The 27,440-nt window shown below is 36.4% G+C and overlaps 1 protein-coding gene across 4 annotated transcripts in view; it reads right to left on the bottom strand.

Annotated features, from left to right (window-relative positions):
• Positions 1-27,440, bottom strand: part of CPQ (carboxypeptidase Q) — a 448,443-nt gene that overhangs the window by 231,649 nt on the left and 189,354 nt on the right. For all 4 annotated transcript variants that reach the window (XM_028112909.2, XM_028112923.2, XM_028112924.2 and 1 more), the window contains exon 4: positions 10,474-10,681. In XM_028112909.2, coding sequence (XP_027968710.1) covers positions 10,474-10,681 — 208 coding nt within the window. The remainder of the gene's footprint in view (positions 1-10,473; positions 10,682-27,440) is intronic.

Below are 27,440 nucleotides of genomic sequence, written 5' to 3' on the forward strand. Positions count from 1 at the left end.
AACAGTTCAAAAGACAACTCCAAAATTCCCTAGCCCCATATTTATTTAGATGTAACATCATTTTACTGAAAGATTCATGCATAATCAAAACATCTAATAATAGGTTAAGTAAATTACAGAATATCTATTTGTCAGAATAACTTACAGATAGTAAAATTTCTATTCCAAGGGATATTTTGCCTGATGTTAAACAAAAATCAGATCTGACACTATCTACAAAATATAGCTATATAAAAATATTCATAGAAAAAACCACAGGGAAGGAAATGCAGCAAGATGTTAATAGCAATTGTCTGAGTTAATTTGATCCTGAGTAAAAATTCTTTTTATTTTTCTCTGTTTTTCAAATAAGTAGATACTAATTTTATATGAAAATCTAATTTAAACAATAAACATAGTCTTTCTATCAGGAGCTGCTGCTAAATCTAGAAAACAGTGGAGTTGGAATTGAGACGCAAAGAAATTTCTGCAGCCTAAATATAAAGGTTCGGTTTATGGGCCTGTCACAGTGGGTGACACATGGGTAGCACTCAATAAATAGTCCATGAATGAGATATGGCACAGAGTAACAAGTAAATTTGGGCAATTCTCTTTTTAAAAAATTCAGTTGGTTAGCAGGATGCCAAGCAAAACACATAATTGGTTATAAAATGTTAATTTCTACCTGATTGTTGCAGCAGAACTGGTAGAGTGAAAATCCTGGGGAAAATCCAGGTGTTCTTCATTAGCTATTTCTTGGCCCTATTTTTAAGCTTAAAGTTTTCAAAACACAGACCCAGACAGTTTAGTGCAGTAACAACATAGGGAGGTGGCTATTTTGGATAACCTGGACTCCCCTTTCACGAAGGATTTATACAGTACATTTTTTGTTTTAATTTTGAAGTAAATATTTCAATGTTTTGATTGCTTTCCTGTCTTCCTAAATCACCCATATGCATCTTAATTCCTTGCAGACTCGTCACTCTTGGGAACATTAGTTGCTACATTATCATATAATATAGTAAGTTCTTAGTGAGGGCCTTATATCCCAAATGCTATGATTTCTGAGTTGTGAGTCTGTCTTCTTTTTCATTTGCAGTTCCTAAAATATGCCTTGCTGTGGCACATTTTTTGCATACACTTTTCACTTTGCCCAGAACACCTCCCAATAAATTCCTTGTCCATCTATTAAATTCCTGCTCATCTCTCTCACCTTTCAGTAGCCGGCTTTCCTGACAGCTCAGACACAGTATTCCTTTCTGCGTATCTTGTGCTTTCTGATTACTGTATTATTTCACCCCAAAACCTAGTAGCTTAAAATAATAAATACTTATTACCTCACATAGTTTTTGTGGGTTAAGAATCTGGGAGCAGAGAAGCTGGGTGGGTCTGGCTCAGGGTCTCTTATGAGGTATGGTCAAGATGGTGGCCAGGGCTGTAGTTATCTAAAGGCTCAACTGGATCTGCTGGATCTACTTAACTGGCTAATTTGTGCTGGTGGATAAGAGAAGGCCCCCAGCTTCTCACCACATGGACCTCTCCACAGGGCCGCCTGAGTATCCTCACAACATGGCAGCTGGCTTCTCCCAGAGTGAGTGATCCACGAGAAAGAGAGAGGAGGAAGCCACGTGCTTTTTATGTTCTAATCCCAGACGTCACCCACCATCATTTCTGCCACATTCCATTCATTAGAAGCAAATCACTAAGTACAGCCTACACATGGGGGAAGGTAATCTGGCTCCATCTTTTAAAAGGAGATCAAAGAATTTAGGGACAATTTTAAAACCTCTGAGACTGCTCTTACTGAATTATATGGTAATTATTTATCCAAATAATTTCATTCTTCAGGTTGTGTTTTAGAGCATCCCTAAAGCATTTGTTCTACGCTATATTAAACTGCAGGGCTCTGGGCAGGGACTACAGCAAGTTATAGAGGAATCAGACTTTGAATCTTAACTCCCACTTATTAGATGTGTGTCTGACTTGAGTAATTTACTTGAATCTCAGCTTCTTCCTCTTTCAGGTGAAACTGTGATAATTAGCCCTGTTGTCAGGATTAAATGAGATACTACAGGTGAGAGTACACTGCAAACTGTAAAGGATTGCAGGGTACGTTCGTACCGGGTCAACCAGGATGGAGCGCCACAGGCCGTGCATCACTACAGTGGAGTCCAAGTTGCAGAATTCACTGCCTGCTTTACTTAACCACCATGCAAGGGGCCCTTTACCATCTCTTCTCTTTGCCTCAGAATATTTCCTGAGTTTGTCACATAGAGTTCTACATGGACTAGGTATTCAACAAGCATTTGTTGTTGCTGATTATAGTGCTGACAGTTGTGCTGGTTTCCTTTTCGTTTAGGGTAAAACAGGAAACTCTTTAGAGAGCAGGATCTCACAAACCAGACTAGAAAAAGACTAAGAAGTCCAGGATAACTGTTAGAGCACAGTTTCCAGGATAGAATAAACTTGTGTTTACTCCTAGCTCTTCCATGCAGAAGCTTTGTGAACTTTATGATCTAAGCCTCAGTTTCTTCACCTGTAACATGGGGATAACAGCATGGCTTACTTGACAAGGTCATAGTGAAAATTAAAGGAGAAAATGCATGAGAAGCATCGAGAATACTGCCTGTCACATGGTAAACACTCCATAAATGTGGATTATTATTCATCTTATGATTATTATTAAATGACTCCATCATTAATAAAAGAAAGGTGCTCAAATCCATGGAAGATGGCATCCTCTTGCTTGCAAGTCCCATTTTGGCCACTAGGATGACTTATTGAGTACAGGAAAGAGTACTCTCCAAGGGGCGCCGTGTCTACCTGGGTGGCTATCTATCTAAAACAGCCTGTCTGGCTGGAGCTATTTCCATTTGCTGTCTTTATGAGCCCAGAGGCATGCATAGCTATGAGCACATTTCAGAAATTTGAAAAATAAACAATGAAATGCCTTATGCTTGCCACACATGTATTTTTCCTTCCATGATTTAGGTTGGCTGGTTCTAAGCCATAAAAAGTTTATAATAAGAAAGAAAAAAAAGAATGAAATTTGCCAGCTTCAAACTCTTTAACTCCACCCCCAAAAACTTTCCAACTCAAGGTTAAGATGTGAACAAATGTTCCAACCAATAGGTTCATGAAAGATTTAATAATTACTTTGCTTATGAAAGTTTAAACAGCTGCTTGTTAGCAAAAAGACTCCCACCCAGGCAACATAACTTGCTGTACCCATTAAGGAGGTTTTACAAATCATCAGACTACATATTCAGATGCAAGACAAAACTGCATTTGCTATATAGCCTGTAACTAGTCAATTCTGTACGGCATGATTTTGTTCACCAGGTCCATCAGGTTTTGTTTATTCCTTCGACAAGGTCTTGATAGCATCAACGTTAAAGCTGTTTCCAAAAGAATGGCTGAGATTTTCAATAATTTATTTTTAAAAACATACATATGTGGAAGAGGCCATGCGTTTTTCTTTAGGTTATTTTACAGCATAACTGCTGAACACAGGTTCATTATCAGACAGATTTAGAAATTATAGGAGGTCACATCACATTCCTTTAAAAAAAGAATAACACTACTCTTTGGGCTTTCATACATACTATTCCCTCTGCTTGGAGCATCCCCAACCCCACCCACGTAACCTTTAGCTTGGTTAACTCCTCGTGGTTAACTACTCGTGTTGAGGAATCAATTGGAGCTCTACAGAAAGGCTTCCTTGGCTTCCCTGACCAGGATGTTTGCCCCTGAAATGAGCCCCTATTATACCATGTAGCTGCCATATTACGACACTTGTGGTTACCTGTTTACTTGCTTGTCTCTTCTGCCCCAAGTGCTATGAAAGGAATGTGACACAGCCAGCATATAGTAAGAGCTCAATAAATTCTTGTAGAATGAATAAATGAATTCCACCCAAACTGCACTTTCTCTCCCCTGCATTCAAACTTTAACAACTTCTGCCAATTTTATTTCCTAAATATTTCCTGAATCCTTCTCCTCTTTCCCGACACTATGTCAACCATCCCAGCCCACGTCCTCCTATCTCCTAGCTGAATTGCAGTCTTTGCCTTCAGTCTTCTAATAGTGGCCAAAGTGTACCAAAATGCAAAGTTCCTGCTAAAATGCTTCAGGGACTTCCTACTGCCAACAGGACAAAGCCCCAGCCTTGCCCATGGTATGTCAAGGCTGGGCTCCGTCCCTCTGATGAGCCCCTCCTATTTCTCAACTCCTTGCTTTTGCATAAGCTCTCCCCTCTCCAGTAAAGGTCAATATATATTGAGGGTCAGAGAGGCAAAATGACCTACCAAGAGAATGTGAGAGGTAGGATTTGAGTTCTACTGGCCATGTTTCTAACCCCAGGGCTATGCTGACCATCTGACACCATTGCTGTAACTCTCATGCCTGACACGTACCGGGTACTCAATAAATTCGTGTTGCATTAATGAATGCATAGTTTTTAAAAAGGAATATTAAAAAACACCAAAACATGAGCTACCCAGTGACTCTCATGCCCTACTGTTTCTCAAAAAGTTTGGGGAATATTACAAATATTCAAACTTCTTAAAAATTCCCAGCGTACACCAGCACAATAAAGGTTTAAGAAGTGCCACAAAAAAAGTTTATTTTACTTTTTCAATAGAAGAGTTCCTAACTGTATCTGAACACAGAATGTCAAAAAACAAACAAACAAAACACTTCCCAACACTGCTCCTCTGCCAAGGAACGAAAGGGCTCCCACTGTGTCTTATTACTATTGAACAGCATACAATGTGTGTACCATCAGTATGATGATGATCCCCAAGTATTTTTTTTTTAATAATGGAATTTTAAGGCTGGAAATGAACTTTGAGTTTTCCCAGACAAAGTTCCCCATTCTATAGTTGAAGGACTGAGCGGGTCAGGGTCATTCAGCTTATTGTGGCAGAAACAAAACCAGAACCAAGGCGTGTGGCAACACCCACGCTGTGTTCTTTCCATTATTCCACTCCAGTGATTCTCAATCTGGGGCGACTTCTGTCCCAGACATTTCACAATGTCTGGAGTTTTGTTTTTGTTTTTGTTTTTGTTTTTTTGACAGTCATGGTTATAGGGTGTGGGGGAGAGGCCAGGGATGCTGCTAAATAATCTATAACACACAGAGCAGACCCCCACAACAAAGAATTATTTGGCCCAAAATGCTAATAGTGTAGATATTAAGAAACCCTCCCCCCCACACACACACACAAAGAAAAAGTGAGCTATCCAGCTAACAAACTAAAACCTTCATCTCAACGTTTTCCACTGGCCTGCACAGTACTGCATTATATTTGAGATATTACTTTATATGAAACTGAAATTGTTCTTTGAATCCATGAAAATAACTGCCATAGGAAAAATGCATGTATAAAAAAACAATTTCACTCATCAAGGCTTTATCAAAATGGATTTGGATATTATCAACCAAAAAAAAAAATCTAAAACACTTTTCTTTTCCACACAAATCCCTCAGAAGACTTCTGGAATATATTAACATTTTTTAAAATATTACATTTACTAGGCAAAACCTCAGAATAAGGCCTAGGAAATCACTGAGGAGCAAAGGAGATGGGGCAGCCCCAAGAGTCAACACTGGAGAATCTGTTCTCAGTAGAGAGTCTGTCCTACAGGTGCACCAACTCCCTAGTTTCAGGTCATCAGCCCTTTTGTCAGGTCACTTTGAGCACAACCCTCCTTCTGTGTTTGCCTATTTGCTGGAGTGAAATACCATGGAAGCATCATAAAGTGAGGCCAGGAAAGGGCTTATTCAGGCTAATGTCAGGACAGGGCCCCCCCTACACACTGGCATGATTCTGGGCTTGGAGGAGCCAAAACGTGCCACTTTAGGAAGAGGGTAGAATTAATGTGCATAATACCCCTACTCTGCCATTTTCACTTATTGAAACTCAATAAAGTATTTGTATTATTGGCAGTTTTAAAAAGCCTATGTAAGTAAGTATGTAAGTAATTCAGTACTTATAGCTTATGGCTAAATTATACAGTAGGGTTTTGAAATGTGTTAATGCTTCATCAATCACATATACACTTTTTTAGAGCTGAAAATAACCACACCTCGTCCATGGTTCTTGGGCCAAATCAGAGGGATTCTTTATGTGCTAACTGCTTTTCTTTCATTAAAGTGCTGTGTATGAATAATGAGATATAAGGGGCTGTGCTGGGTGTTAGCACTGAAGACTGTCTGTCAGCCACTGCGTGAATGTTAGCCTACCCTCAAGACACCCGGGATGTTTGATCTGCAAGCAGAATAACAGAAATTGCAATAAACCCTCTTCTTTTTAGAGCTAATTTCCATTGCAAGTAATTTGCTTAGCATTATTTAACACTCTTCTTTAGTCTGACATAGAGTAAGGCAGGGAGGATGTGTCAGAGATAAGTTAGTCAACCTATGTTTACGTCACTGCCGCCATTACAGTAGTCCCCTCCTTATCCACAGGGGACACATTCCAAGATTCCCAGTGGATGCCCAAAACCACGGATAACATTGCACCTTATATCTATTTTTTCCTACGCATACATACCCATGATGAAGTTTAACTTCTAAATTTGGCACAGAGCTTAACAACAATAACATAATAAAATAGAAAATTATAACAGCATACTGTAATAAACGTTATGTGAATGTGGTCTCTCTCTCAAAATACCTTACTGTCCTGTACTCACTCCTCGTGATGATGTGTGATGATAAAATGCCTACGTGATGAGCCGCAGTGAGGGGAATGATGTAGGCATGTGATGTAGCCTTGAGTTACTGCTGACTTGGCCTTACATCAGAAGGAGGAGCATCTGCTTCCGGACTGTGGTTCACCACAGGTAACTGAACCCGCAGAAGGCGAAACCGCAGATAAGGCAGGACTACCGTACTTATCATTAAAAACAAAGCTGAGCGATTTTCAGAAAGTTTGCCAGAGTGGAGGAGGGCTAGGCTCCCTCATTAGCCAATGAAAGAATCGTTCTTAGTTGGCATTTGAATCTCCATCAGACATGTCTTTCCCCTCCTTCATTCTCATTTTCTACTCACTTCTGAGCATTCATTTTCTGCTACATAATTTTCTCTTACCTATAACTGCCTCCCTCCCTCTATGTCTCTTTTCCTCTGTCTTCTGCTCATCTCTGATTACTCACCCCAGTATTTATCTTTATCATAACCTTTATCTTATAGGGAACAGGAGAGGGGGTCTGACAGCAGGTAAACACCAGGTGGAGATCAGCGTTTTAAAACAGCTCTGAGCTGCGCTGCAAAAATAGGGGAGAGATTAGAACAAGAAAAATCAGTGGGGAGGGAATTATTAGGACAATAATGACAGTAAAGGCAAAACAGAACAGATTTTTTTTTTTTTTAACATGATGAAAGTAGACTTAATAGGATGTGGTGCCTGGCTGTAGGTCAGTGATAAAGAGGAGAAAATGAAAACTAATGTGAAGTGCTCTAACCGTGCCGGCAGGTAAACACGGCTCCTTTCACAGAGACGGGAAACTAGGCAAGTGATCAGGTTTGAAGGAATTGAGGTGTTCAGGCTTGGACAACACAGAGCTGCACTTAGGGGTGATGTACAATAGGTCAATGGACAATCACTATTCTAAATGGACAGGAGAACGTCTAGATTTAACAGGAATTGAGATTAAGAAAATTATCCAACCATTTTCTCCTTTACTTCCTCTCTTCATTTTACTAAAACAAAATATGTGTTGAGAAGCTACTGCATGCCAAGTCCTAGTATAGGCGTTAGTGAGAAGAGAGAAAAAAAGTAAACAGAGTGTCTGCTCAGGGCATTAGCAAGCTCTGGTGGGAGATGACACCATCAGAGCATATAGTGCTGAGATGAGGTGAAGGTTACCTGAGGAAGCTTCATGGAAGGGGTAGCATTGATCAGGACTATGCTTACTTACATTAGGTTCATTAACTCACCTAATGCCTAGAGAGAAGAACCATGCTTGCTGCTTCCCTTCACAGTCTGGACCCCTCACAGTGATGCAGTTTCAGGCAGACTATGAGACAGATTCCTCCCCAAAAACAGTCACAGAGAATTCACTGCACTCATCCACATTCCTTCTGTGGAAGTAATACTGGACTTCTTTGTGGGAGAACTTTTGTTAATTTTCTACCTTGTATGTCTTGGTAACAACGTATTTATAACCAACTTCTGGAATGCTATGCAATGCTATGGTAGAGGTAAAAGTTTAATCCTGAGTCTTGGGAACTCTCTGGAATCTACCCACCTAAGAAGCTACCCCCCACAGAGAGAGAATACAGAGACTGAAGCATCCTGATGGAGATTAGGGTGCTTAAAATTCAGGCTGACCCAGCAAGTCTACTCCTAGGCATTTACCCAAAGAGAAATGAAAATGTAGGTCCACAGAAAGATTTGCATAAGAATATTCACAGAAGCTCTACTTATAACAATCAAAAACTAGAAACCACCAAATGTCCAACAACTGCTGAATGGATAAACAAATTGTGGTATATCCATGCAATAAAATATCACTTATCAGCAATATAAAGGGATGGACAATTGATAAAACAACATGGATAAATCTCAAAAGCATTCTATGTGAGTGAAAGAAGCCAGACTCGGAAGACTGCACATTCTGTGATTCCACTTTTATGAAATTCTAGAGAAGAAAAAACTCTAGTTCTAGGAAGCAGATCAGTAGTTACCAGGGAGCAGGGGAGTGGAGGAGGAGATGGACAGCAAAGGCGTACGAGCAGTGTTTGGAGTGATGAAAATATTCTCTATTATGTAGTGGTTATATTACTGTGTACAGTTTTCAAAGCTCATTGAACTGTATACTAAATTTGGTAAATTTATGTAATTATGCTTCCATAAAGCTAATTTTTTTTTTTTAAATCAGCCTGAGCTGAGGAGTAGACCCAAGCATTCCCAGCCAGAAGATGCCAATGGCCCTTAGGAAGCTGTATGAGCCAGCACTACCTCAGCCCTCTGGCTGCTACAGCCCTAAACAGACCTCCTCTGCTTCAGTGCTTTAGCTCAGACCTTGACACCCCCTGGCTGCTGCAGACTAAGGCTCCCGATAACTCACGCTCATCTTGCCACCCAGCCTAGGGACCAGAGAACCCTGCTCACCCAGACGACTGATCACTGATAATCCTAAACCCCTCCTGCTCTGGACTAGCAGCCTTAAAAATGGCAACACTTTATCCTAGAACTACTGACTGGGGAAAATACCTGGTAAGGATTACACTTTAAGGAGGCTGACTCCTTGGAACCTGGAATATAGACTCTGAGCCCTTCTGTTATCAGGTTCCTAAAGGGCAAGGGGCTTGTTTGTTTCTTTTCTCAACATTGGAAAGTAGACTTTCTCTATAGCTCTCTGACTCCCTAAGGTCCTACTGAAATCTTGCTTCTCCATTATCGCTGTGGCTACAAGCCTAAGACTGATGCATGCCCACATCCTGGATGTAATTTGGGAAGGAAGAACATAAAACAAATCTTCACCGCAACAGAGCCCTTATGTCTGGGAGAGGTCCTGAGTCAAGACAGGTACAGAAGGTTTGTTTCTCCATCACTATTCACTTTTTCCTTCACCCCATTTACCTCCTTCAGCAATATACAAGTCTGTAATTCTGGAATAACTTGATATTTAAGTGCTATTTCCAGAGTTTCAATAACTACTAATAGAGGAAATTTGCAACAGACACCTTATCAGAACAGTTTTTTGGTACACTTGATGTCAGATGAAGTAAACTCCCATTCAGCATGTGTCCGCATTGTACCAAACACTGTGCTAGGCTATTTGATGTGCTGGGCTAGTTGAGTCCTCATGATAATCCTGCTAAATTACATACACCATCGCTTCTTTGCAGAAAAGTTCTCTAAGACTCAGAGAATAAGCAACTTGCCAAACTTATTTAACCTTCGGCTAGCATAGTCTGAATCTACCTCTAGTACTATTTGATTTGCAAACTTTGCTAAGGAAAAAAATACTTCGGGAAATTACTGTGGTTTAAAACTTGGTTTAAACATTTTTAAGGTCCTGGTTTTGACCTCAGGCACCTGAGTGTGGACCTCAGGCACCTGAGTTTCCTTCGATGTTACTTTCCTCACCTGTAAATGATGAAAGTAAATCCATTTCACTGAGCTTTGAAAGACTCAAATAACATAATCCACACAATAAGCATAATAACTATTAGCTATTGGTATGATCTCAAATGCCAACCTGGCTCCAAATGGAATAAATACATGTGTGTATGGGGGGGTGTGTGGGTGTGCATCTAGACAGAGGTTGAATTTCCACACCATGGATCCTATTTCACTCTTCAAATCGTTGTAAAACTTTTAGTGGGAAATAAGTAAATATATATATATCCTGCCTTCAATGAGCTTATATGGACCATCTCTGTAAATTCATGTTCTCTCTTTCCCCAGCCATCTCTAAAAACTGATACTTGACCACAAAACCCTATTCCCAAACAGCCCATGCACTCCCTTCACTCACCTGCTCTGGGTACTTGCTACCAATGATCTCTGCTACAGTGTTGAAGGAATCAACATCTGGGTACTTCTTTGCCCCCATCTTCAGCTGAATAACAATTCTGTTCCCACGAGAAGCCATTCTTGACATCATTTCTGCATCTTCCACTGTAATACAAGCTGTTGGGATTTTTGGCACACCATCTTGGTATTCCTGAATACCTGTGTGAGGACTTGAGAAAAGAAGCCACCAGGTTACCTTAAAAGTAGAAATGGACCAAAGGTATTTTTTAAGTGTCTGTATTTGACATTTGATTCTCATTGATCTTTGTTTGCATATGAGAAATAGGATGGGTGGGCAATATTGGTTTATTTGCTTTTGATGTGAATTTTCCTTTTTGGTAAAAATAACTTAGAAACTTCAATTTAATGGTCATCTCATTGAAAACATTACATGAAATTCATTTTGATAATTTGATGATCCTTTAAAGTTGCAAATTGCCTCAAACTCAAAAGAACATTAACAGCACCTTCATGACCAAGAGGTGAATGAACACATGTGTTCAAGGAGACAAAGAAAGCTCCGAAGTCCATCAAGGCTACAGACCAGAAGACCCACACGTCTGGGAGAAAACTGCCCAAATACATCCAGCTCTCTGTCACAGACCAGCTCTGGGGATACTCTCTTCCCACTCAAACACAGAGATCTGAACATGCAGCCCTGCATTGGTGGTAGAATGCTTTTGCAGAAAACTGTAGAACAATGGGATATATTTGTGTTCCCATGAAGAAAAGTGCTGCATAAACCCCAGTCCCTGATTTTACTGTTACAAGAAAAAGAAAACTATGATAATTTTGGCACCAGAAAAGAAATATTACCCCAATGGTCAAGTTTTTCCTGGTAATTTCCAGATGCTTCTTAGATTACTAAAAACACTTGTAATTAAAGTTTCTATGAATCTATTGTTGATTCAACCTCTAGGCATGCTAATTGAGTTTATCAAACTCATTTCCTAAAATTGCTCTGTCAAACTGTCCCTTTTTGCTCCTGAGGTAGGACTCCAAAGCCTCCCAAACCACAACCCCCTCGGGACCAAACTGGCACAGGCTTCAGAGTGTGCATCACACCCTCTCAGCCCATTCCCATCTTCTGTGAAGGCACAAGCTAACTGCCTCCCTCTTAAAAGTAATTTTTCTTTTCCTACTTCCATGTTTGTTTCAGGTTGCCTCATATTTGCAGGAAACCCTTTCTCCTTCTCTCAGCCACAACACATTTCTCTCCTATAGAAGTGACTCCAACCTCCACATGCATAAACATGACAATCCAGTCTTATCACTGCTTTCTTGGTGTGACTGCACGGTTGTGACAATATGTCTGGTGACTACTTACTTACTTAGAGAAATTGCACAGCAAAATGATTAAGAACAGAGACTGCGGAGCAAAACCATCTAGGTTCAAATCTGGGCTATGGCACTTATTGCTAATTGACCTTGGGCAAATTATATATACTTGCTTCAGTGGCTTCATCTATAAATAAAAGTGATAATGATACTTAACTCACAGAGTTATTTTGCAGATTCAATTAATTTATACAAGTGAATCACTTGCCATGAAACCTAGAACTCAATAAATGCTAAATATTTATTTTGCTAACTTGTCTATTACATTATCCCTGCAGAGAAAGACTGTCTAATCTCAAATCCTTAGCACCATCTTAGCACACCCTCTATGAACATTTCTTAAATGGTAGTCTTCATCAAGAGAGAGACAAATGACTTATAAACTCAAAAACCATAATACAGAAACCCTGAATCTCAATCCCTACTCTGAAATAAGCCTAATTCACTCTAACTTCTGGTTCAGAGTGGGCCATGCGGTCATATAACCTAGGTTAAATCCTGACTCTACCATGACATGAAGCAACCCACATGATCTCTCTGTTTCTGAGTTTCCATATCTATAAAGTGGAGAATAATATTAGTATTGACTTCATAAGATTGCTATGAGGATAAAAGATAGTATATATAAAGAATTTAAAATGGTATTTGGCACATTATAATTATTTAGTAAATATTAGTATTATTTCTTCAGTGCAATTTTTCCCAATGAGTTGGTACAGTGATTAATGACCAAAAGTACTTTGAAACATGTAGGAAAACAATCTAAATATTTATTGTTCGGATTACCTTACATGATGTCTGGGATTCAACAAACTCTCCTTGTTCTCAGACTCTTACTCAAGAGGAGGTCAGTGTAACATTTCTCAACAGGTTCTTTTTTTTAAGTATTTAAATTCCAGTTAGTTAACATACAGTGTAATATTGGTTTCAGGTGTACAGTATAGTGATTCAACACTTCTATACAGCACCTGTGGCTCATCACAAGTGCTCTCCTTCATCCCTATTAGCTATTTAACACATCCCTCCACCCACCACCCCTTTGGTAACCATCAATTTGTTCTCTGCAGTTAAGAGTCTGTTTCTTGGTTTGCCAATCTCACTTTCTTTTCTTTCCTTTTGCTTTTTTGTTTAAATGATTTTTCTGAAGAAATCTGTACCAATAAGTTAGGGTAAGCGTTCTCAAAGTGGGGACAGTAAGTTGGGCATGTACCCATGACTCCAGGGAGGAAAACAGCACTAAAAGTCATCTTCCAACTATGGTTCTGAATTCAAGATATAAAAGCCTTGTAATTTGTTTCTGCAATTAAGAATGTCCTCCTGTACTGCAATCCAGCACTGTTTAGTAGAAGTAGGAAGAATGAGGACTCAACACTTTTCTCTGCCAAAATAATTCAATGGATATAGAAAAATATTTTCAAAGAAACGGTGCTGGGGTCAACCAAATATCCACATGTAAGAGAAAAAAGCTGCACCCATATATCACAGCATATATAAAAATCAATTAAAAATTAATTACAGGGGGAACCTGGGGGGGCTAAGTTGGTTGTGTCTGACTCCTGATTTGGGCTCAGGTCATGATCTCAGGGTCATGAGATCGATCCCTGAGTCTGGCCCTGTGCTGGGTGTAGAGCCTGCTTAAGATTCTCTCTCTCCCTCTTTCTCTGCCCCTCCCCCTCCTCCCTCTCTCTCTCTCTCTCTAAAAACAAATAAAAATGAAGATAAAAATAAAAATAAAATATTATTTATTTAATTTTTTTAAAATAAAATATTTTTAAAAAATTAATCACAGACCTAAATGTAAGAGCTAAAACTATAAAACTTCATGACCTCAGGTAATGAAATTATTTCTTAGCTACAACACCAAAATCATAAGCAACCAAAGAAAAAAAGATAAATCGAACCATCGAAGTTGTAAACCTTCGTTATTTCAAAAGACACCATCAGAAAATGAAAAGACAATGCACAGGATGGAAGAAAATTTTTGTAAATTGTGTACCTGATAAAGCACTTATATCTGCAATATATACAATCTACAATATATAAAAATTTGAAACCCTGTACATTGCTGATGGGAATGTAAAATGGTGAAGCCACTTTAAAAACAATTTGACAGTTCCTTAAAAAGTGAAACATGTACTGCTAGGTATACAGTCAAGAGAAATGAAAATATATATTAACATGAAAACTTGCACACAAATGTTCATGGAAGCATTATTCGTAATAGTCAAAGGTAAAAACAACCCTTATGTCTATCAGCTCATGAATGAATCAGTAAAATGTATGTCCATACAATGGAATATTACTCAGCAATAAAAAAAATTATGTTCTTATACATGCTGCAACATGTATGAAACTTAAAAACATTATCTGAAGTGAAAGAAGTAAAAAAAGACCACATATTGTAAGAGTCCACTTATATGAAATGTTTAGATAGGTAAATCCATAGAGGTAGAAAGTAAATTTTAGGTTGCCTAGAGCTGGTTGAGGGCGAGGAAAATGCGCAGTGAATGCTAATAGGTATGGGGTTTCTTTGGGGGCTGATGACAATGTTTTAAAATTAATGATGGCTGTTGTAAAACTTCATGAATATCAGCTCTCCTGATTCACCAGCATGCTGGCTATAGATCTTGAGACTTCGCAGCCTCCATTATTACATGAGTCAAGTCCTCATAATAAATCTCTTCATACATATATATATAACCTATTGGTTTTCTTTTTCTAAAGAATCATGACTAAAACAGCCACAATGAGTCAAATTTCTTTTTATTTGCAGCCAAATATATTCCCAACATTTGCAATGACCAAAATATATAAATGATGCATTACATATTTAAAAATTATAAATATTAACTTTAAACCTTTCTTTTCACAAACATACAGCTTCACATCAAATAAATAAATCCAAATTAAAATTACTGAAAGAAGCCATTATAAAGGATTCTGGGAAGATAGTGAAGTAAACCTGCCCTGTAAGAAGTGCTCAAGGGAGTCCTACAGAGTGAAATGAAAAGACACTAGACAGTAACTTGAAGCCATGTAAAGAAAGAAAGATCTCAATAAAGATAAATAAATAGGTAATTATAAAGGCTATTTTTATTGTAACAATGGTTTGTAGTTCCACTTTCATGTTTTCTAAATGATTTAAGAGACTAATGAGTTTAAAATAATTCTTAGTTTATTTGGGGACACATAATGTATTAAGATGTAACTTGGTGATATCAGTGACCAAAAAGCATGGGGGTGGAGCTGAAAAGATCAGAGTTTTTCTATGTTATTGAAGTTAAGCTGTTATAAATTCAAATTAGAGTCCTATTACTTAGGATGTTAAATGTAATCCCCATGGTAACCACAAAAAAATAGTTCTAGAATATAAACAAAAGAAAATGAAAAAGAAATATAAACATTCCACTATAAAAAAATCAGCTAAACACAAAAGAAGACAGTAATGCAGAAAATGAGGGACAAAAAAAAGCTAGAAGACATTAAAAAAAAAAAGCAAATAGCAAAATGAAAGAAAAAAGTCCCTACTTAGCAATAATTACTTTAAATGTAAATAGATTAAAATCTCTAATCAAAAGGTAGAGATTGGCAGAATGGATTTTTTTAATTATCTAACTATATTCTATCTACAAGAGACTCACTTTAGAGCTAAAGACACAAATATTTTGAAAATAAAAGGATGGAAAAAGATATTCCATGCAAATATTAACCAAAAGAGAATAGGGATGGCTATACTGACATTGGACAAAATAGACTTTAAATCAAAAAGGGTTATAAGAGACAAAGAACATTATATATTAATGAAGGCGTCAATACAGCAAGAAGATATTAACAATTATGAACATTTAGGCACCTAATGGCAGACTGTCAAAATATATGAAGCAAAAACTGACAGAATTGAAGGTAGAAATAGACAGTTCTAGAATAATAGTTTGAGACTTCAATACTCAACTCTCAATAGTGGATAGAACAACCTGTGACATACACCTGTTCATAAACATTCTCCTCTCAGGTGGTCCCTCAGCATTTACTCCTAGCCTCTAGGGCTATAAAAGCAGATCCTAACAGAGGTAGGGTTTCTGAGATCTACTCGCCTTGTACCCACCCAAAACACACTTCTGTCCATGAGTCCCCTTGATAAACCATTTCTCATCAAGCTGGACTTCTCAATCTTTTTCTTCAGTTTTATGTCTCCTTCAGCATTTAGAAGTCACAGAACAACCAGACAGAAGATAAGTAAGGAAATAGAGGACTTAAACAACACAACAAACCCATTAGATCTAACAGACCACTCTATCCAACAACAGCACACACATTCTTCTCAAGCACACATGGAATGTTTTCCAGGCTAGGCCATATTAGGCCACAAACTTAGTCTCAATAGATTTAAAAGGGCATATATCATGAAAGCATCTTCCCTGGCCACAAAAGAATGAAGTTAGAAAAAATACAAAAGGAAAATGAAAATTCACAAATTTTTGGAAACTAAACAGCACACTCTTAACCAGCCAATGGATCAAAGAAGAAATCACAAGGGAAATTATAAAATATTTAGCTATGAAGGAAAACAAAACCACAACATACCAAAACATATAGAATGCAGCAAAAGCACTGCTAAGAGGAAAGTTTATAGTGATAAATGCTTACATTAAAAAACAGGAAAGATCTCAAATCAACCACCTAACTTTACAACTTAAGGAACTAGAAATAGAAAAAGAAGAACAAACTAAACTGAAAGCTAGTGAAAGAAAGGAAATGGAGGTTAGAATAGAGATTAAAAAAAAAGATTAGAGCAGAGATAAATGAAACACAGAATAGAAAAGCAACAAAAAAAATCAATAAAACTAAAAGTTGGTTCTTTGAAAAGATCAACATAATTGACAAACCTTTAGCTAGATGGACTAAGAAATATAGAGAGAACAGTCAGATTACTAAAATCAGCAATAAAACTGGGACGTTATTACCAATTCCACAGAAATGAAAAAGGATTATAAAAGAGTATATGAACAATTATATGCTAACAAATTGGATAACCTAAATGAAATGGACAAATTTCTAGGAACACGAAACCTACCAACTCTAAGTTATGAATAAATAGAAAATCTGAATACATCTGTACCTAGTAAGGAAATTGAATTAATAATCAAAAAATCTCCTGACAAGGAAAAGCCCTGGACATGTTGATTTCAAGGGAAAATTCTACCTAACATTTAAAGAACTAACATCAAACTTTCTCAAACTTTTTTAAAAAACTAAAAAGGAGGGATTACTTTCTAATTCATTCTATGAAGCTAGCATTACCCTAATACCAAAGCCAGGCAAGGACACTACAAGGAAATAAACTACAGACCAATAACCCTTAGGAACACTGTAAAAATTCTCAACAAAACACTAGCAAATGGCAGCATATTCAAAAGATTATACACCATGCCTAAGTGGAATTTATTCCTGGAATGCAGGGATGGTTCAACATACAAAAAAATCAATCAATGTAATTTACCACATTAACAGAATTAAGGGGAAAAATTTGATCATCTTAAGTAATGAAGAAAAAGCATGTGACAAGTTTCAAGACACTTTCATTATAAAAACACTCAAAAAACTAAAAATAGAAATTACCACAATATCACCAAAGCCATATATGAAAAACCCACAGCAAACATACTCAGTGCTGAAAAACTGAAAGCCTTTCCTCTAAAATCAGGAACACAGCAAGGATGCTAACTTTTGCAATTTCTATTCAGTACAGTACTGAAAGTTATTGCCAGAGCAATCATGCAAGAAAAAGAAATAATTTTGCAATTGTTAATTTTGCAATTAATTTTGCAATTAATTTTGCAATTAAAAAATAATCTTGCAATCATGCAAGAAAAAGAAATCACATCACTTGTGAATATAATTTAAATTATATTTGTTCACAAGTGATGTGATCTTATATGTACAAAAGGCTAAAGACTCTGCACAAAAAAACTGTTAGAACTAATAAATGAGTTCACCAAAGTAACAGGATACAAAGCCAACACATAAAAATCAGCTGCATAAACATAAACAATGAACAATCTGAAAAGAAAACTACAAAAACAATTCCATTTACAATAGCATTGAAAAGACTAATATACTTAGGAATGAACTTAACCAAGGAGGTGACAAACTTGTGCAATGAAAACTACAAAACACTGCTGAAAGCAATTAAAGAAAATATAAATAAATGGAAACATATTCCATGTTCATGGATTAGAAGACTTATGTTGTTAAGATGTCAATACTCCCCAAAGCAATCTACAGATTCAATGCAATCCTTATCAAAAAATCCCAATGTCATGTTTTGTGGAAATAGAAAAAACACCCTAAAATTCTCAAGAGATGCTAACTAGCCAAAATAATCTTGAAAAAGAACAAAGTTGGAGAAGTCACACTTCCTGGTTTCAAATTACTACAAAGCTACCACAACCGAAATAGTGTTATACTTGCATAAACACAGATGTATAGACCAATGCAATAAAACAGCCCAGAAATAAACCCTTGACTATATGGGATTTTTGACAGGTGCAAAGACCTTTCATGGGGAAAGGGCAGAACTTTCAACAAATCTGCTGGGAAAACTGGATATACACATGCAAAAGGATGAAGTTGGACCCTTATTTAACATCGTACACAAAAATCAACTCAAAATGGATCAAAGGTTTAAATGAAAGATCTAAAACTATAAAACTGCTAGAAGAAAAATGTAGGGCAAAATCTTCATGGCATTAGATTCCAATGATTTCTTGGAAATGACACCAAAGGCAAAGGCAACAAAAGAAAAAACAGACAAATTAGACTTCATGAATATTAGAAAATTTTGTGCATTAAAAGGCAACATCAACAGGCAAAAAGGCAACACACAGAATGAGGGAAAATGCTTGCAAATCGTATCTCTGATGAGGGATTAATATTCAAAATAATTAGAGAACTCATAAAGCTGAACAACAAAACCCAGACAACCCAATTTAAAAAGTGAGCAAAGACTTGAATAGACATTTCAACAAAGAAAATATACAAGTGATCAATAAACCTCCCAAAAAATGCTCAACATCACTAATAATTAGGGAAATAAAAATCAAAACTAATGAGATACCACTTTACACCTATTAGGATGTCTATTATCAAAAAACAGAAAATAACAGATGTTGGTAAGAAGGCAGAGAAATAAGAACCTTTGTGCACTAAAATGGGAAATGTAAAATGGACAGACTCTTTGGGAAACAGTATGGTGGTTCCTTAAAAAATGAAAAATAGAACTACCATATGATCTGTCAACTCCACTTCTGGTCATATACCCAAAATAATTAAAAGCAGAGTCTCAAGGATATACACCCATGTTCATAGCAGCATTATTCACAATAGCTGAAAGGTGGAAGCTACCCTAGCGTTCATCAGTGGATGAATGGATAAACACAATGTGGTATATACATACAATGGAATATTATTCAGCTTTAAAAAGAAAGGAAATTCTGACATAGGCTACAACACAGATAAACATTGGGGGCATTATGCTAAGTGAAATAAGGCAGTCACAAAAAAACAAATACTATATGATTCCACTTACACGAGGTACTTAGGGTAATCAAAATCATGGCGGCAGAAAGTAGAATGGTGGTTTTCAGGGGCTGGTGGGGAGTGGAAAATGGGGGGTTATTGTTCGATGGGTATAGAGTTTCAGTTTTACAAGATGAGAGAGTTATGGAGATGGATGGTTCTGATGTTGCACATTAGGAATGTATTCAATACCACTAACCTGTACACTTAAAATGAGTAAGATGGTAACTTTTATGTCATTTGTGTTTTAAAAAGCCATTACATAAAATAAAATCCAATATTGTGTAAATTATAGGGCAAAGTATACATACATTCCATGCTGATGGTACTGTTTAATTAATTTAATATTTCTAGAGCGTGATTTCCCAACATGTAGCAAGAACTATAAAATTTCTTACTTTGCTTATTCTGCTTTGGAGGACAGACTCTTCGGCAATATTATAAAATAAGAAAAAAACAATTTATATTAAGCTGTTTCCTGCATCTCTGTATAAATGTGAAAATCTAGAAACAATCCAGCCACAGTAGCAGGAAAATGAAACTAGCAAGGCAAGTAAATGGCCAAAAGCAATACATGGAAACATGTAGATGAAATAATGTTAAGTTAAAATAAAAGAACTGAATACCAAATGCACACAATAAAAATGGAACATGAATCTGGAGTGATATAAATTAGTATCTCCTCGATTCTTTGAGAAACTACACTCATCCTGTTAGACTGTGATCATGTGAACTGCAACATTACCAATAAACAGAAGTAAATTCTTAAAAATCTATGCCACAGTCTGTAAAATAACCTGGAAGCAAAGCCTGAAGCTATCACAGTGGCAGTTTGAATCCTTGAAATACTAGGTCACAGGTATTTGAGCACCTGTGGCAAATTAACAGAAAAATATCTGTTGAAATTTTCTTTTCTTCCACCATCAATTGCATGAAATACTTGCAGCTGAATCCTTCTGCAGTGCTGGTCCATCAATGTGCCATCTAGGCAGAATTACAAAGCTAATATTTTCTTGATGCCAATCGCATTTGGGTTCAAGGGCTCTTCCTGTGCATCTGGTAGTGTTTTAACTGTTTATTCACATTTGTATACATCTTCTCAGCCTCTGTGGCAATAGGTACATGTTTTAGTTTTCTAATCTTTAGAGAAGTTGTGTATGAGCTCTCTTTCCCACAATGATATAGAGGGGCACAGAATTACCTCTGAAAAGATTGCTGGCACAGATAGGAAATCAGCACTCAATTACTTCAAAGGAGGAAAATAATGTCTACAAACAGCCTCTGCACATCATTATCAGTAAACTTGCTCAAATAAGACATTTCCATAAAATAAAAATAGATCCCCTGACCTTTGCTTTAAAATTTTCCCCTTGGCCTTTTTTAAGCTTTATTTTGGTATTAGTTTTTTGTCCTTATTTTTCGGCATCAAAAAAGGCCTTCAGTCAAGTAGTAGAGCCTTAAGCCCTACAGATTTAAGGAAGTGGTATTCTTATTCCATGGACCCGTAAAGCATAAACCCTTCCATCAAAACTCACAACATACCATAAAGAAAAGTTAAACTCTCTGACAGAGCAATCCATGGAACATTCCCCCAAACATGAATGATAATAACAGGTAGCACTTACAGAGCAATTGCTACAGGGCTGGTGGCCTTCTGAGTGTTTTACATACATTAATTCATTTACCTGTCACTGTAACCCTATGAAGTGAGCACTCTTACTGTCCCCACTTTACAGCTGAGGAAACTGAAGTACAGAGAGGCTAAGCCATTGTCTCACAGCTAGAAGCTGATAAAGCCAAAATTGAACCCTGGCAGTCTGGCCGGAGTCCACCTTCTTAATGCATATAGAATCTATATTATACTGCCACTCACCACTCTAGGAACAATGATGATGATTTCGATGATGATGGTAGTGGTAATTATGATGATTACCATTAACAGCAATCAAAACATTACTATCTGTTGAATACTTAAGACATATACTGAGCTAAGCCATTTCATTCATTACCTTATTTAATCTTCATATCCATTCTGAGGTAGGTGCCCACATACCCATTTCTGAAAGGAACTGACAAACATAGAGTGCTCTGGGCAAGGAAGAGTGAACTTTCTTTCCAGGTTCAAGGGAACCTATTCAAGCCACACAGCACCTCTTAATCTTTTATATTTCTTCTGATGGGCAGACTGAGAAAAATGATATATTGTGATGGAAAGCATTTGCACTGTGCCTGACAGATAATTTGTGGCTTATCAATGATAGTTATGATCATCACCACCCATATTTTACATACACTTCTATACTGAAGCATCCAGGCATTGTAACTATTTATATATTTTATACCCATTACTCATCTTTTATCTATTCTAGACCATCAGCTCTATGAGAACAAAGACATTCTCTTTGTTGTTTTTGTCTACCCAGTGCTACAGCACAGTTTTTAGTCCAGAATGTGTGCTCAGAAAACAGAGAATTTTCTAACCTGTGGCTCCTGACACTAACTTTTGCTCATCATAATATTATCTCCTTGAACTCTATTTCCAGTTTTCTCCAAACTTTACTATTTATTGATCATGTACTATGGGTCACAATCACACGTAGGTTTTGATAAAACACAGGTCATTGGGCCCAACATCCAGAATTTCTGATTCAGGAGGTGCAGAGTGGGGCCATGGAATATGCATTTCTAACAAACTCCCAGGTGATGCAGATATTGTTGGTCCCAAGTGCTGGAGAGTTCGAGCCTTCACTGGAAGAGTTTATTCAAAAACAGGTGCTTGCCCACGAAAAAAGTGTATTCTCGACAGAGTATTCATTGCTAGAGAATCTATCACAAACATACACAGGTATGTACTATGTGCAAGACACGAATACAGGTTCTATGAAAGAATCACCCCCGCTCTCAAGGAAGTGACATTATTTGGGACAATATTCATTTCACAGAAGTGTGACTACAGAGTTATGGACTTAACACAGTAACAAACTTCCCAAATTCACATAACAAAAGGAGTGTTAGCCCTCCAAAGCTGTCACTCTGTGAAGCTGCACAGTTATTGCCATAATTGCCCAGTGCTCTAAACATTTTTGGCACTTTTTCCTCTAAAATTCGCTTCAGAACACTTTGGCAGCCTTCCAAATGGTCAAAATGGAGGCAAAATTAGGTATTTTAAAATTAGAATTGATTTTTGGAAACAGCCAAAATATGAACAAAAGAACAAATGATCTAGGGTCCAAAACCAAGATATGTTATAAAATAATGAAACTTTTAAATGTGTAGCTGATCAATTGGATCTGAAGACAATCTCAAAAAAGAAGCATCAGAAATGTTTACATCAATGGCACCTGCGTTAGAATATGTGCTTAGACTCAAGGTATTTACAATATTTACAATAATGTTGATTAGATGTATATAGTATTGCATATTTGTTTAAAATGATTTATTCCAACAGTATTTCTTTTAAAAAATGAAAGCAACCCAGAAATTCAATAAGGAAATTGTAGTATAAGTTATGGTATTCAATTTCAATGGAGTATTTTGTAGCCATTAAAATGTTAATTATGAAGTCTATAAAACAATATGAAACTTTTGACATAATATGGAGAAAATAACAAGGTCTTTGTAAACTATGACAAGCAATATAAAGTTTTATGCACAAGGAACAGAAGGAAATATAGGATCATAGAAAAAATTTAAGATGGTAGGAGAAATGACAGCATCTTTTTCTTTTGAACTTTCTCATTTTCATACAACTATAAAATTTGGACTTAAAAAATCTTTATCTTAAAGCTGCTATTGATATTTGCCAGAGCAACAGAAAAATGTGGACAAGGCTAATCATAAATATTGTGAGAAAGAAGGTATAAATGCTTGTGTTTGTTTATGATATGAGTTATCAAATATGCCTAAAGTCAGCTACAGAAACACTTTGAAAATAGGCATGTAGGGGGAAATATTTCCAAATGTTTGAGAATCTGAGGGGCTGTGCCATGATGTGGCACATAATTCATGAAAATGAAGGTGAGCATGGGTCCACTTGATGATCACAGGTCTAAGCCAGATTCCCAATCTAAATACATAGGAACAGTGTATCAGTCAAGATAGGTGAAATTGTACTATGATAACAAACAGTCCCTATGATTCCATTCCTCAAACAATAGATTTTTTAAATTTCAATTTCTTTGAAATAGAACTGACAAAACTGTAAAATATTTAAAGTGTACCTTGAAATGATTTGATAATACACTGTAAAAGTATTCTTCTTGTCCAGCTAATTAACATATGCATCACTTCACATATGTATTGTTTTTGGTTTTGGTTTTGGTTGGTTTTGGTGAGAACATTTAAGTTCTACTCTCTGCAAATATTAATTGTACAGCACAATGTTATCAATTATAGTCATTATGTTTTACATTAGATCCTCAGACCTTATTCATCTTATAGCTGAAAGTCTGAAGGCTTTTACCCACCTCTTGATTATTCCCACCTCTAGGATCCCCACCCACCCAGGACAGGGCAATCACTTAGACTTTTCTTTTTTTTTTTTTTAACTCAATATATAGGTGATACCATGTAGTATTTTTCTTTCTCTGCCTGGATTATTTCACTTAAGATTCCTGTGTGTATGTGTCTATCTAAACACCTATATTCATCCACCTGTTGCTGCACACATTGGTTGTTTTCCTATCTTGGCTTTTGTGAATGCTGCTGCAATGAACATGAGAGTACAGATACTTCTTCCATCTTCTGTTTTCATTTCCTTTGGATATATGCCACTAAGTGGGATTGCTAGATCATATGCTAATTCTATTTTTTTATTTTTTGAGGCTGCACCAATTTACATGCCTACAAATAGTAAATATGTGTTCACTTTCTCCACATCCTCACCAACACTCATTATCTCTTCTCTATTTAATAACAGCCATTCTAACAGGTATGAGGTGATATCTCACTGCAGTCTTAATTTGCATTTCCCTGATGATTAGTAATGTCATGCACCATTTCATGTACCTGTTAACCATATACATATTTTCTGCAGAAAAATGTCTATTCTAGTTCCTCTGCCCATTTCTAATTGCACTATTTTTTTTACTATTGAGTTGTGTATTCAAATTCTCTGTATATTTTGATATTAACCCCCTATCAGATGATGTATGATTTGCAAATATTTTCTCCCATTCAATCAGTTGCCTTTTCATTTTGCTGATGGTTTCCTTTGCTGTGAAGAAGACTTTTAGTTTGATGTAGTCCTACTTGTTCATTTTTGCTTTTGTTGTTTTGGTTGTAAAATACAAAAAAGTCATTGCCAAGACTAATGTCAAGGAGCTTACCATCTATGTTTTCTACTAAGAATTTTACAGATTCAGGTCTTATGATCAAGTCTTTAATCTATTTTTAGTTGATTTTTGTGAATGATGTAAGACAGGGGTCCAGTTTCATTCTTTTGCATGTGACTGTCCAGTTTTCCTAACACTATTTATTGAAGAGACTACCTTTTCCCCATTGTGTATTATTGGCCCCACTGTCACAAATTAATTAACCATATATGCACGGGTTTATTTCTGGGCTCTCTATTCTGTTCCATTGATGTATGTGTCTGTTTTTCATGCCAATACCATACTGTTTTGATTACTACAGCTTTGTAATATAGCTTGAATTCAGGTAGAATAGTGTCTCCAGCTTTGTTCTCCTTTCTCAGGATTCTTTTGCTATTCAGGGTCTTTTGTGGTTCCTAAAAATTTAAGGATTATTTTTCTATTTCTGTGGAAAGCACCATTAGAATTTTGAGTTTTTGCAAAGTATGGGCACTTAATTTTAATAATATTAATTCTTCTAATCTATGAGTATAGAATATCTTTCCATTTACATGTGTCTTCTTCAATTTCTTTCATCAGTGTCTTACAGATTTCAGTGTACGTATCTTTCCCCTCTGGTAAATTTATTCCAAAGTATTTAATTCTTTTTGATGCAGTTGCAAATGGAATTACTTTATTAATTTCTTTTTCTGATAGTTCATTATTAGTGTATAGAAACTCAACTGATTTTTGTATTTTAATTTTGTATCCTGCAACTTTACTGAATTCATTTATTGGTTCTAATAGTTTTTTGGTGGAATCTTTAAGGTATTCTATATATAATATCAAATCATCTGCAAATAGAGACTGTTTTATATCTTCCTGATTTGGATGCCTTTTATTTCTTTTTCCTGCCTAATTGCTCTGGCTAGGATTTCCAATACTATGCTGCATAAAGGTGGCAAGAGTGGGCATCCTTGTCTTCTTTCTGATCTTAGAGGAAAGGCTTTAAGCTTTCACCATTTAATATGATGCTAGCTGTGGACCTACCATATATGGCCTTTATTATTTTGAGGTATGTCCTCTCCCACTTCGTTGGGAGTTTTTATCATAAATGAATGTTGAATTTTGTCAAATGTTTTTTCTGTACCTACTGAAATGATCATATGATTTTTGCACTTTATTTTGTTAATGCAATGTTTCATATTGATTGATTTGCAGATGTTGAACCATTCTTAAAACTCTGGAATAAATCCCATTTCATTATGGTGTATAATCCTTTTAATGTATTGTTGAATTCAGTTTGCTACTATTTTGTTGAGGGTTTTTACATCTGGGTTTAGAAATATTAGCCTAAAATTTCTTTCTTTCTTTTATAGGGTCCTTGTCTAGCTTTGGTATCAGGGTAATACTGGCCACATAAAATGAGTCTGGAAGTGTTTCCTCCTTTTTGATTTGTGGAAGAGTTTGAACAGGATTGGTATTACTTCTTTAAATATTTCACAGAATTCACCAGTGGAGCCATCTGGTCCTGACCTTTTCTTTGTTGGGCAATTTTTGAGTACTGATTCAGTCTTACTAGTAGTTGGTTTGCTCTGATTTTCTATTTCTTCTTGATTCAGTCTTGGTTAAGTTATGTTTTTAGGAATTTATCCATTTCTTCTAGGTCCACCTTGTTGGCATATAATTGCTCATAGTAATCTCTTGTGATCCTTTGTATTTCTGTGGTAGCAGTTGTAATGTCTCTTATTTAATTTCTAATTTTGAGTCCTTTTTTTATATGTCTAGCTAAAGATTTGTCTATTTTATTTATCTTTTCAAAAGAACAACTCTTAATTTCATCAATCTTTTCTATTCTCTTTTTAGTCTCTTAATTTATTTCTGCTCTGATCTTTATTTACTTCTACTCATTTGGGGTTTACAAATGGTCCCCAACTTATGAGGGTTTGACTCATTATTTTTCAACTTTACAATGGTGTGAAAGCAATAAGTGTCCAGTAGAAAATGTACTTCAAATTTTGAATTTTGATCTTTTCAAAAGCTAGTGATATGTGGGCAATACTCTCTTGTGATGCTGGGCAGCAGCAGAAAGCCACAGATTCCAGTCAGCCACACATTCATGAGGGTAAACAACCCATACACTTACAACCATTCTGTACCCATACAACAATTTTGTTTCTCACTTTCAGGAGAATATTCAAAAAATTACATGAGATATTCATCACTTTATTATGAAATAAGCTTTGTGTTAGATGACTTTGTTCAACCGTGGGCTATTTGTAAGTGTTCTGAGGACATTTAAGGTACATGAGGCTAAACCATGGTATTCAGTAGGTTAGGTGTATTAAATGCAATTTGACTTAATGGTATTTTCAACTTATGCTGGGTTTATCAGGGTGTAACCCCATCATAAGTCAAGGAAGATCTGTAGTTTGTTTTTCTTTTCCTAGTTCCTTAATATGTAAACTTAGGTTGTTTATTTGAGATCTTTCATTTCTTAATGTGGCATTTATTGCTATGATCTTCCCTCTTACAACTGCTTTTGCTGCATCTAAGTTTTAGCATCTTGTATTTCTATTTTCACTTGTCTCAAGATAGTTTTTGATTTCTCTATTAATTTCTTCTTTGACCCACTAGTTGTTGGGTTACATATTGTTTAATCTTAATGTATTTGTGAATTTTTCAGTTTTCTTCTTGTAATTGATTTTTGTTTTCATACCAT

This window comes from Eumetopias jubatus, unplaced genomic scaffold (assembly GCF_037043125.1).
Source record: "Eumetopias jubatus isolate StellerSeaLion01/CBP00866 unplaced genomic scaffold, mEumJub1_p1.0 scaffold_4, whole genome shotgun sequence".
Taxonomy (NCBI): domain Eukaryota; kingdom Metazoa; phylum Chordata; class Mammalia; order Carnivora; family Otariidae; genus Eumetopias; species Eumetopias jubatus.